Source organism: Anomaloglossus baeobatrachus, chromosome 8 (assembly GCF_048569485.1).
Source record: "Anomaloglossus baeobatrachus isolate aAnoBae1 chromosome 8, aAnoBae1.hap1, whole genome shotgun sequence".
Classification (NCBI taxonomy): Eukaryota; Metazoa; Chordata; class Amphibia; order Anura; family Aromobatidae; genus Anomaloglossus; species Anomaloglossus baeobatrachus.
In genome coordinates, this window is record NC_134360.1 from 14,592,893 (window position 1) to 14,605,746 (window position 12,854).

The 12,854-nt window shown below is 51.4% G+C and overlaps 1 protein-coding gene across 1 annotated transcript in view; it reads left to right on the plus strand.

The window, feature by feature from the left end:
- Positions 1 to 558: 558 nt before the first annotated feature.
- Positions 559 to 12,854, plus strand: part of CCDC66 (coiled-coil domain containing 66) — a 168,238-nt gene continuing 155,942 nt past the window's right edge. The window contains exons 1-4 of the mRNA XM_075321316.1: positions 559 to 696; positions 2,451 to 2,515; positions 2,589 to 2,614; positions 2,703 to 3,096. Of these exons, the coding sequence (XP_075177431.1) occupies positions 686 to 696; positions 2,451 to 2,515; positions 2,589 to 2,614; positions 2,703 to 3,096 (496 nt within the window). The 5' untranslated portion in view covers positions 559 to 685. The remainder of the gene's footprint in view (positions 697 to 2,450; positions 2,516 to 2,588; positions 2,615 to 2,702; positions 3,097 to 12,854) is intronic.

A 12,854-nucleotide genomic window follows, 5' to 3' on the forward strand; every position in this document is an offset into this window, starting at 1 on the left:
GGAAAAAAATAATAAATATAACAGTGTGAGCATCTAATAAATAAAAACATGAGATCATTCCAATTATAAATCTGATTCCAGCCCCTGCTGTAGAAACTGAACTGTGCTGTATGGAGAAAAGATCACAGAGATCATCAAAAAATCAACTCTGATCTAGCCACCTCACTGGTGAAGCAGCTAGAACGGAGTGGATAAAATGAGGTGACCAAAAACATGTGACTACAGCGAGGCCTCAAGAAATCAACTCTGATCTAGTCACTTCAGCAGTGAACCGGCTAGATCAGAGTGGAAAAAATGAGGACCACAAAAAACCCACTCTGATCTAGACACTTCAGTAGTGAGCCGGCTAAATCAGAGTGGAAAAAATGAGGCCTCAAAAAATCAACTCCGATATAGCCGGCTCACTAGTGAAGCAGCTAGATCAGAGTTGATTTTTTGAGGACCACAAAAAATCAACTCTGATCTAGACGCAACCAATCAGGTTCGTCATCACAGCGCTATTCCGAACTGTCACCCGGTAAGTAACGCGAGCGTTGATTGGTCGCTGTATCATCCAATGGTTGGTGGTGTTTTTGAGCTGTGGCAGCAAGCAACCGCCGTACACAGTGGGAGTCCGGGAAGTGCTGAGCGCAGGATGCCCGGGGGCTGAGAGCGGAGAGGACGCGGACACGGCGGGAGCGGGGCCATGAACCTGGGGTGAGTGCGCCCTGTGAGGCGGGGACGGTTATCAGGTGCCGGTCATGTTCAAGCGCCTACCATTCCGGTTGATGGGGATGAGACGATATTTATAAGGCTGGGGGGGATTGATGGGATATGGCCTCTCCGCTGTTGCCATGGTGATCGGTATCGCATCATCTTGAGACTAATTGGGGCTCATTCGGCGACGAATCACGAAACTACGGAGGCCGGGACGCTGTGTCCTCAATTCATTTTTTTTTTTGTTGTTTTTTTGTTTCTTGTCTTTGCAAGTTGCACCATAATCGATCAAAATAAGCGCAAACTGATAACTTGGCGCATTTTGTCTGCTTTGTGTGCAGAGCGAGCTGTCAATCACAGCGGCAGGGAGCGATGGCAGCACGCTCAGTGTGTAGTGTGCAGAGCGAGCTGTCAATCACAATGGCGGGGAGTGATGGCAGCGCGCTCAGTGTGTAGTGTGCAGAGCGAGCTGTCAATCACAGCAGCGGGGGGCGATCACAGCGCTCTGTGTGACGTGTATGCAGAGCGAGCTGTCAATCACAGCGGCAGGGAGCGATGGCAGCACGCTCAGTGTGTAGTGTGCAGAGCGAGCTGTCAATCACAATGGCGGGGAGTGATGGCAGCGCGCTCAGTGTGTAGTGTGCAGAGCGAGCTGTCAATCACAATGGCGGGGAGTGATGGCAGCGCGCTCAGTGTGCAGAGCGAGCTGTCAATCACAGCGGCAGGGAATGATCGTAGCACGCTGAGTGTGACGTGTATGCAGAGCGAGCTGTCAATCACAGTGGCAGGGAATGATCGTAGCACGCTGAGTGTGTAGTGTGCAGAGCGAGCTGTCAATCACAATGGCGGGGAGTGATGGCAGCGCGCTCAGTGTGTAGTGTGCAGAGCGAGCTGTCAATCACAATGGCGGGGAGTGATGGCAGCACGCTCAGTGTGTAGTGTGCAGAGCGAGCTGTCAATCACAGCGGCAGGGAGCGATGGCAGCGCGTTCAGTGTGTAGTGTGCAGAGCGAGCTGTCAATCACAGCGGCGGGGAGCGACGGCAGTGCGCTCAGTGTGTAGTGTGCAGAGCGAGCTGTCAATCACAGCAGCGGGGGGCGATCACAGCGCTCTGTGTGTTGTGTATGCAGAGCGAGCTGTCAATCACAGCGGCGGGGAATGATCGCAGCACGCTCAGTGTGTAGTGTATGCAGAGCGAGCTGTCAATCACAGCGGCGGGGAATGATCGCAGCACGCTCAGTGTGTAGTGTATGCAGAGCGAGCTGTCAATCACAGCGGCGGGGAGCGATCACAGTGCGCTCAGTGTGTAGTGTGTCAATCACAGCTGGAGATTTCTGTAAATCCCATCCCCTGTGCTTGTACTGTACAATGCAGCATTTTGGATGCAGCGACAGCACACTACATCCAGAGTGCTGTGACCCCTGATGGTGGGTACACCGGCTAACAGTAAAATAATAATAATGATTGATCATTGATTTCACTCGCTGCTTAATTTCCTTCTTTTCCAAATAACAAATAAGCCCTTTATACGACTTATAGGATGGGGGGGGTAAGATGCTAATCAGTGGGGTCCGACTGCTGGGACTCCCAGCGTTCCTGAGATTAGCCTCCACTTCATTCATTGTCTGTGGAACTGTCTGGTAAACCACGAGGCTGTTTCTTCAGTCCTATAGACAATAAATGGAGCTGTTTTCAGGTCGGGGTACTGCGTTTCATTCCTGCTCCAGTCACTTATCTCTGTGCATTGCTTTTCAGGGATGGACTGATGCTTGAAACTCAGATTTTGAATGGCAAACCCAAGCTCATCCTGGCTCCTTATGGTGAGAGCTTTATCACAAGACTTCTGTGGGTTTCTCAGATTTCTCTTTAATTTTGCATTTTTTTTTTCACTAGGTGTACAAGAAAAGACAACAAAACAGGTAACTTGCTGTGATCACACACGTATCTAATTTGCTATGATATCTTTTATGGCTTTAGAATGAATGCCTCTTTGTTTTTCTTTGCCAGGCGGGTAACAAGGGGAGGACCCACAAAACGACGCTGAAAGGAAAGACCCCGGCCCAAGTCCTGCATGTGGTACAGAACAGCAGTGCCAAAGCCGAGCAGCCGGGGCTGAAGGGCAGATCTGGAGGCGCGCCGCCCGGAAAATCTCCTGCCAATGTTCTCAAGGAGCTGGAAAACAAACATCATGACCAAAACGTGCAACAAACAAGGCTGGACGCCGGGAGGGCGAAACCTGTGCCCAAAAAGATATCTGCTGTGCCAAAGCAGAGACAGCAGAAGCCGGCGATCTCTGCTGAGGAACTGCGGGAGAGTCTGGTGTGTCTGACCCAGGAGCAATTCCAGCAAATCCTAAGAACCATTAATCACAGTAACAACCCTGCGACCGCCGAGCAGACAGGTAACCGGCTGTCTATGCAGCTCTGAATGTGAAAATAATAAATAGGAGGAAAAAGAGTCTAGCACCACAAAAAGAGGATGAAAAATTACAAAAGCGGTTATTTGTTAAAAATACAAACAACACTAAATTGTTGATCCAGGAAAATGACCACATTCGGTAGGAATTGGAATAAGACAATGCTGTACATCAATTTATACCCATGGAGTGCTAGAAAAGACAAACCATTGACAATCAGGGGATGTATAATACTAAAAAATGGTGGTAGTGAGTGCCTCACAAGGCCTACATTATCTGATTACTGGTCAGGCGAAGGTCTTAGGCTGCTTTCACACATCCGGTTTTTCATGTGCGGCACAATCCGGCACTTTGCAGAAAAACCGCAATCTTTTTTTTTTTTTGCCGCCGGTTGTGTTTTTTTTTTTTGCATAGACTTTCATTAGTGCCGGATTGTGCCGCATGGGCTTGCATTCGGTCCAGTTTTTGCCGCATGCGGCAGATTTAGCCGATGCGGCGGCCAGTTGGAACGTTGCCTGGCACGTTTTTTTTGTCCGGCAAAAAAAAAACCGCATCGCGCCGCATCCGGCCGATGCGGCGCGACTTGCAATGCATGCCTATGGACACCGCATGCGGCGTCCTGCGGCAAACACCGCATCCGGCTGCCGCATTCGTTTTTTTTCCACTGCGCATGCTCAGTAGTGTGCCGCAAGCGGCAAAAAACGGACTGGCCGCATGTCAAAAACTTATGCAAAGGATGCAGTTTTGTCGCCGCATCCATTGCATAGGTTTTAGAGCCGGATTGGCCGGATCTGCTAAAACCGGAGGTGTGAAAGCAGCCTAACAATAGCACAGATAAATATGTAGCCAAAACTGTAGGGTACATCAGGAGATCACATTACCACAAAAATATTGTTAAATGTACATAACTGAAGTAACAGTTCTATATATTGTGCTTATATATGTAAACTGACCAGGAAGCAGAAAATCAAAAGAAAGTCAGACATTGTGCAAGGTGGTAATACAGACAATACCGGCAAGAGACCAAGAGAGGACCTAACGTACGTTTCGCATACACAGATTAAAAAGTATGTGGCTTCATCAGCTCTGAATGTGCGGAACGTAGAATTCTGCTGATTCTCCTTTGTGCAGTTTGTAGTGTTTGGCTTTTTTTTTTTTTTTCTGTTAATGGGATTGTATGTGTTTGTTAAATATCTTGGTTACAGTTTTAGATAAAATGAAGTACGACCTAATACAATTATTCCAGGGATTGTCACCTTGTCCTCCTCTCGGATGGTAGCAGCACATTCCCTGCAGTGTAATTCTGCGGTGCCGCTCGCTGCCCTGGGAACATATAGAGTTAGTTTGTAAATATGAGGCTTCCTGATGTTCAGTTCAGAGAGACTGTGCCCGTGTTCTTTATAAGACCCATATAGATGCCTTCAGTTATCACCTACACTGCCCTAAATTACTTAGGGATGGGGGAATTTATCATCCTTTTTAGGCCCCTTCACACTTCAGTGATTCCGGTACATATGATGCCGTTTTTATAGAAACCGGAATGACAGACATACGCAGATCCATTAAAATGAATGGGTCTGCTCACACATCAGTGATTTTTCACAGACTGTGTGTCTGTGCGGCGCACACCCATGTCTGTTTTTCTCCGGCAGCACTCATGTCACACAGACCACACAGTGCTGTGACCCATACTGGAGAAATCACGTGTATTTGAAATAAAATGAATTTGTATACTCATCTGGCCTCCAGCGTTGCTGCCAGTTGCTTCTGGGCCCGCTCATTATGCTCATGCATATTCACTGCACCGTGGACCCAGAAGTAGCAGCGCCAGGGTCAGGTGAGTAAAAAGTTCCTGATCTCCATGTGCTGTCATGGATAGCACACAGAGAACACAGTGTGCCAAAATAACAGCATACGGATGGGCCATACGCACCTTCAACACGTCTGGGAAATAATGTGTGTTTGTCACTGACGTGTGTTTAAGGGGCCTTTATAGCAGTGTTTTGGCTTTAACCCCTTAACAGCCGAGAGCAGTAATATTATGTCCCAGCGGTCATAGTGTTAATTCCCACCGGCTGCTGCAATCCGTGCACATGTCAGCTGGCTTGTACAGCTGACATGTGTGCCTAACGGGCACGAGTTGAATCGCGTTCCGCCCATGCCTTTTAACCCCTTAAATGGTGCTGTCACATTTTGACTAAAACTTTACTTGCATGCCTCCAACGGAAGTCACATGACGTGGTAACGTGACGTGATCACGTGGCTCCGATGGTTGTCATTGTAGCACAGGGTCATGTGATGACTCCTGTAGCTCACATGACTCAGGTCCTGTAACCAGCAGCCAAGTACTGCAGGTTACAAGAGAGGAGTTTTTCTCCCGATCTGATCGATGCCGCTCTGATCGGGAGAAAACAATGACCGATCAGACTGCTGATCCCTATACTCCCCTTGGAATCAAAGTATAGTAGTGTGCCTGTGCATGGCGTAGGACACGTCATGCACCCCAGCTTCAGAAAAAGGAGGACAAAGATGGCCGAAAGAGGAGGCGCCGCACCCTCAGAACGGAGACACCCATCTGCACCGTACCGACTGTTTAGACAAGTATTATAAAGTGATTTTTATGTTCTAAACAGCGGCCTGTGCTCTTATATACAGTATGTTAGACTACTGTATATAAGAGCCCGGTGGTGGTGGCCGCAGCTTATAGGCACCAAATCTGGTGACAGGCTCCCTTTTAACCCCATTACGACCGCGTTACGTTTTAAAACGGCACCAAAAAAGGGTACTTATTCCTTTCTGCCGTTTTAAAACGGCGGGCAGAAATAAGTGTATAGCGCCCCCCAGCGTCAGAAAATCTCCGGGGTTTCCTGGAGATCATGATTCGGGCTGGTTTTCTTCGGCGCTCCATTGGGAGACCCAGACGATTGGGTGTATAGCACTGCCTCCGGAGGCCACACAAAGCAATTACACTAAAAAGTGTAAGGCCCCTCCCCTTCTGGCTATACACCCCCAGTGGGATCACTGGCTCACCAGTTTTCGGCTTTGTGCGAAGGAGGTCAGACATCCACGCATAGCTCCACTGTTTGTAGTCAGCAGTAGCTGCTGACTATATCGGATGGAAGAAAAGAGGGCCCATATGGGGCCCCCAGCATGCTCCCTTCTCACCCGTGGTGGTGCTTGTAAGGTTGAGGTACCTATTGCTGGTACGGAGGCTGGAGCCCACATGCTGTTTTCCTTCCACATCCCCTGGAGGGCTCTGTGGAAGTGGGATCTTACCGGCCCCCAAGCCCTGGGGCCGGGCTCCATCCACAGACCCAGAGAACCTGCTGGATTTGGAGCGGGAGTGCCGTTCAGGGACAAGGCCCTGCAGCTTTCAGGTACTCTGTGTCCCCGGCAGGCACGGACACTCTCAGGGCTTGCTGAGCGTTGTAGTGCGCCGGGGACAGTAGCGCTGTGCGCTGGGGTTAGGTCACTGCAGCTTTGCTGAGTGACGTTATATGTTGGGAACTGCTGCGCCGACCGCTCCTGGAGCGGCGGCGCAGATGCGACTTGTAGTGCGCCGGGGACTTTGCGCCGACCGCGCTTTTACGGCGGCGGCGCTTCTAACTATAGCCCCCGGCTTCTGCGGCCTAGCGCCGCTTCGTTCCCGCCCCCACCCTGTCAATCAGGGTAGGGGAGAGGCGCTGTGTAATCGGCAGCGCCGAGGGCTGGAGCCTTATTTGCATGCTCCAGCCCTCTCACTAGGCACAGGGGGAAGCAGACTTCCCGCTCTTCGTCGGTGTACGCCCAGGGCCCGCCCCCCCCTCTCCACAAGGACGCCGGCAGCCATTATACATGCGGTCTGGCTGGGGAGAGGCAGCAGGCTCTGGGAGACCCAGACTGGACGGACTTCTGGCGACCACACACCGCTCCTAAGCGGGCGGTAAGCAGCACAGTAGTGCTGGCCCCTCTAGTGCCTCAGTGCTATATTAGTGTACTTTTTCTGGGTACCATATATATATTTTTATATAGTGCACTGTAAGGTCGCTTCTTGGCTGGACACCCTGTACGGCTCTGAGGAGGCAGCAACATGTCATCCGCAAAACGCAAGGCTGCCAAGGCACGGGCTGTGTACACTGTTTGTACAGCATGTGGGGCTAATCTACCGGCAGGCTCCAATGACTCACATTGTGTGCAATGTTCAGTCCCAGTGGCACTTCGTCAGCCAGAGCCTATTGTGGTGGTAGCCCAGGCAGAGTCGCCTGCGAACCCTGCCCCGGTGACGGGGACAGACTTTGCAGTGTTTGCTGAAAAAATGTCTGTGACTATGACAAAAATCCTGGAGACCTTGCAGGCCAGGCCAGTTACTCAGACCATGGACACTGCTGTGTCTATGCTCTCCGGTCCCCCTCAGTTGGATCTAATCCGTACTTCAGGGGGGTCTCAGGCATCACAGGCTGAAGTCTCTGACTTAGATGACAGTCCCAGGCAGCCTAAGCGAGCTCGCTGGGAAAGACCCTCGACGTCATCTCACTGCTCAGGGTCTCAGCGAGAAGAGTCTCTCTGTGATGAGACTGAGGACGGTGCTCAGGATTCTGATCCTGAGGCCCCTCTCAATCTGGATGCCCCTGATGGTGACGCCATGGTTAATGACCTTATATCGGCAATTAACAGATTGTTGGATATTTCTCCCCCAGCCCCTTCTGCAGAGGAGGCAGCTGCACAGCAGGAGAAGTTCCATTTCCTGTATCCCAAGCGTAAACTAAGTGCTTTTTTGGATCACTCTGACTTCAGAGAATCTATCCAGAAGCACGACGCTCATCCAGACAAGCGTTTCTCTAAACGTTCTAAGGATACCCGTTATCCTTTTCCCGCTGAAGTGGCCAAACGCTGGACCCAGTGTCCAAAAGTGGATCCCCCAATTTCCAAGCTTGCGGCTAGATCCATAGTCGCAGTAGAGGATGGCGCTTCACTTAAAGATGCCAACGACAGACAGATGGACCTTTGGTTGAAATCTGTCTATGAAGCTATCGGCGCGTCGTTTGCTCCAGCATTCGCGGCCGTGTGGGCACTCCAAGCTATTTCAGCTGGTTTAGCACAGGTGGATGCTATCATGCATCCAGCAGTACCGCAGGTGGCGTCCCTAACGTCGCAAATGTCTGCGTTTGCGACCTATGCTATCAATGCTGTCCTAGAATCTACGAGCCGTACCTCTATGGCGGCCGCCAATTCTGTGGTTTTGCGCAGAGCATTATGGTTAAAGGACTGGAAAGCAGATGCTAGTTCCAAAAAATGCTTAACCAGCTTGCCATTATCCAGAGACAGACTGTTTGGTGAGCCATTGGCTGAAATCATCAAACAGTCCAAGGGTAAGGACTCTTCCTTACCACAGCCCAGAGCAAGTAAACCTCAACAGAAAAAGTGGCAGTCGAGGTTTCGGTCCTTTCGAGGCTCGGGCAAGGCCCAATTCTCCTCGTCCAAAGGGACTCAGAAAGGACAAGGCAGCTCAGATTCCTGGCGGGCTCACTCGCGCCCCAGGAAGGCAAATGGAGGAACCGCTTCCAAGGCGGCTACCTCATGACTGTCGGCCTCCTCCCTCCGCATCCTCGGTCGGTGGCAGGCTCTCCCGCTTTTGCGACATTTGGCTGTCACAGGTCAAAGACCGGTGGGTAACAGACATTTTGTCTCGCGGGTACAGAATCGAGTTCAGTTCTCGGCCTCCACTTCGGTTCTTCAGAACCTCCCCACACCCCAACCGAGCAGATGCCCTGCTGCAGGCGGTGGACTCTCTAAGAGCAGAAGGAGTCGTGATCCCTGTCCCCCCTCAGGAACGAGGGCGAGGATTTTACTCCAATCTCTTTGTGGTTCCAAAAAAGGACGGCTCCTTCCGTCCTGTTCTGGACCTAAAACTGCTCAACAAGCATGTGAACGCCAGGCGGTTCCGGATGGAATCCCTCCGCTCAGTCGTTGCCTCAATGTCCCAAGGAGATTTCCTAGCATCAATAGACATCAAGGATGCTTATCTCCACGTGCCGATTGCTACGGAGCACCAACGCTTTCTACGCTTCGTGATAGGAGACGACCATCTTCAGTTGCACTCTCACGGACACTCTGTGATCCCTTATTTGGACGATCTGCTGGTCAAGGCACCCTCTCAGGAGGCATGCCAACTCAGCCTGAATTTTGCACTGGAGACTCTCCAGGCGTTCGGGTGGATCATCAACTTCCCAAAGTCAAATCTGTCACCGACCCAATCACTACCGTATCTTGGCATGGAGTTTCATACTCTCTCAGCGATAGTGAAGCTTCCGCTGGACAAGCAGCGGTCTCTACAGACTGGGGTGCAGACCCTCCTTCAAAGTCAGTCGCACTCCTTAAGACGCCTCATGCACTTCCTCGGGAAGATGGTGGCAGCAATGGAGGCGGTTCCGTTTGCGCAGTTTCATCTGCGTCCACTTCAATGGGACATTCTCCGCCAATGGGACGGGAAGTCAACATCCCTGGACAGGAAAGTCTCCCTTTCCCAGACGGCCAAGGACTCCCTGCAGTGGTGGCTTCTTCCCACCTCATTATCACAGAGAAGATCCTTCCTACCACCGTCCTGGGCGGTGGTCACGACAGACGCGAGTCTGTCAGGGTGGGGAGCAGTGTTTCTTCACCACAGGGCTCAGGGTACGTGGACTCAGCAGGAGTCCATCCTTCAGATCAATGTTCTCGAAATCAGAGCAGTGTTTCTTGCCCTACTAGCCTTCCAGCAGTGGCTGGCAGGGAGGCAGATCCGAATTCAGTCGGACAACTCCACAGCGGTGGCATACATCAACCACCAAGGGGGGACACGCAGTCGGCAAGCCTTCCAGGAAGTCCGGCGGATTCTGATGTGGGTGGAAGCCACGGCCTCCACCATATCAGCAGTTCACATCCCCGGCGTAGAAAACTGGGAAGCAGACTTCCTCAGTCGCCAGGGCATGGACGCAGGGGAATGGTCCCTTCACCCAGACGTGTTTCAGGAAATCTGTCGCCGATGGGGAAGGCCGGACGTCGACCTAATGGCGTCCAGGCACAACAACAAGGTCCCAACCTTCATGGCACGGTCTCGCGATCAAAGAGCTCTAGCAGCAGACGCCCTAGTGCAAGATTGGTCGCAGTTCCGGCTCCCTTATGTGTTTCCACCTCTGGCACTCTTGCCCAGAGTGCTACGCAAGATCAGATCCGACTGCAGCCGCGTCATACTCGTCGCTCCAGACTGGCCGAGGAGGGCGTGGTATCCGGATCTGTGGCATCTCACGGTCGGCCAAAGGTGCGCACGTTCCTACAGGGGGTTTGTCATATCGTTCCCCCGTACAAGCGGCCGTTAGATCCATGGGATCTGAACAGAGTACTAGTTGCCCTCCAGAAGCCGCCCTTCGAGCCTCTGAGGGAGGTTTCATTTTCTAGACTTTCACAGAAAGTGGCTTTTCTGGTAGCGATCACATCTCTTCGGAGAGTGTCTGAGATAGCAGCGCTGTCTTCCAAGGCTCCCTTCCTGGTCTTCCACCAGGACAAGGTAGTGCTGCGTCCCATTCAGGAGTTTCTCCCGAAGGTGGTATCCTCCTTTCATCTTAATCAGGATATCTCTTTGCCTTCGTTTTGTCCTCATGCAGTACATCGGTATGAGAAGGATTTACATTTGTTAGATCTGGTGAGAGCACTCAGAATCTACATTTCCCGCACGGCGCCACTGCGCCGTTCGGATGCACTCTTTGTCCTTGTCGCTGGTAAGCGCAAAGGGTCGCAGGCTTCTAAGGCAACCCTGGCTCGATGGATCAAAGAACCAATTCTTGAAGCCTACCGTTCTGCTGGGCTTCCGGTTCCATCAGGGCTGAAGGCCCATTCTACCAGAGCCGTGGGTGCGTCCTGGGCATTGCGACACCAGGCTACGGCTCAACAGGTGTGCCAGGCAGCTACCTGGTCGAGTCTGCACACTTTCACCAAACATTATCAGGTGCATACCTATGCTTCGGCGGACGCCAGCCTAGGTAGAAGAGTCCTGCAGGCGGCAGTTGCCTCCCTATAGGGGAGGGCTGTCTTGCAGCTCTAACATGAGGTATTCTTTACCCACCCAGGGACAGCTTTTGGACGTCCCAATCGTCTGGGTCTCCCAATGGAGCGCCGAAGAAGAAGGGAATTTTGTTACTTACCGTAAATTTCTTTTCTTCTAGCTCCTATTGGGAGACCCAGCACCCGCCCTGTTGTCCTTCGGGATTTTTTGGTTTCTTGCGGGTACACATGTTGTTCATGTTTAACGGTTTTCAGTTCTCCGATGTTACTCGGAGTGAATTTGTTTAAACCAGTTATTGGCTTTCCTCCTTCTTGCTTTTGCACTAAAACTGGTGAGCCAGTGATCCCACTGGGGGTGTATAGCCAGAAGGGGAGGGGCCTTACACTTTTTAGTGTAATTGCTTTGTGTGGCCTCCGGAGGCAGTGCTATACACCCAATCGTCTGGGTCTCCCAATAGGAGCTAGAAGAAAAGGAATTTACGGTAAGTAACAAAATTCCCTTCTTTTCGGTCCCCAGTCACGTGATGACCGGTATACACCGTATACCGATCATCAAGTTATAGTAAATGACCGCGCCGGTAAAAAATGATTTTATCTCCCATCTGGCATGATCAAACATGCCAGATGGGAGATAAATCTTTTTCCCGGTTCCCTCCGGTCCCCTCGGTATCCCCAAAGTGCCCCCCCCCCCGACCCCCAACCCTCTCCCGAAAATCCAAGATGGCCGCGCGCACCGGCGAGCACAGCAGCGCGCCGGCCGCATTTACACTTTTCTTATGGTTTCTGTCGTATGTGCCATAACACATGCGACAGAAACCTGCTCCCTAGGCCCTGCCGGATCCCCCCCGGTGTTCCCCGGTGTCATACATACCTGTCGGAGCGCTGATCCCCCGCGGCCCCCTCCTCCTTCACAGCAGACGTCGGTGAGTGCGGTCACATGTGCCGAGCAGCTGACAGCTTCCTGTGTTGTGAGACGCTGGCTGCTGCTGCTGCTCGGCACACTGCAGCTGTGACCCAGGGAGGGTGGGTGCAGATTCTTTGCACCCACTCTCCTCAAATGGAGGGTCTGCAATACTAGAAAATGGGGGATATGTTCCCTGAACGTGTCCCCCATATTCTAGAAGGTCCAGAGTCGACGTCGGACGTCCAAATGGATTACAGCGGATTTTTTTTTTTCTTTTCTTTTCAATAAATTGGTCAATCAGGGAATGTTTTGGGGAGTGTTTTTTCAAATAAATTTTTTTTTGTTGTCAATTTTTTTTTTTATTACTGTCCCAGGGCGCGGGATGAGCTGGGGCGAAGCGCCAGAATTGGCGCATCTAATGGATGCGCCACTTCTGGGGCGGCTGCGGCCTGCTATTTTTAGGCTGGGAAGAGTCCAATAACCATGGCTCTTCCCATCCTGAGAATACCAGACCCCAGCTGTCAGCTTCACCTTGGCTGGTGATCTAATTTTGGGGGGACCCCACGTTTGTTTTGTTATTTTTAATTATTTATTTATAAATAATTAAAAAAAAAAAAAACAGCTTGGGGAGCCCTCCAAATTGATCACCAGACAAGATGAAGCTGTCAGCTGTGGTTTGCAGGCTACAGCTGTCTGCTTTACCCTAGCTGGCTATCAAAAATAGGGGGGACCCCACGTCATTTATTTTAATTTTTTTTTTTTGGGCTAAATACAAGGCTAGGCATCCTTTAGTGTCACATGAAAGGCACTAAAGGGTGCCAGC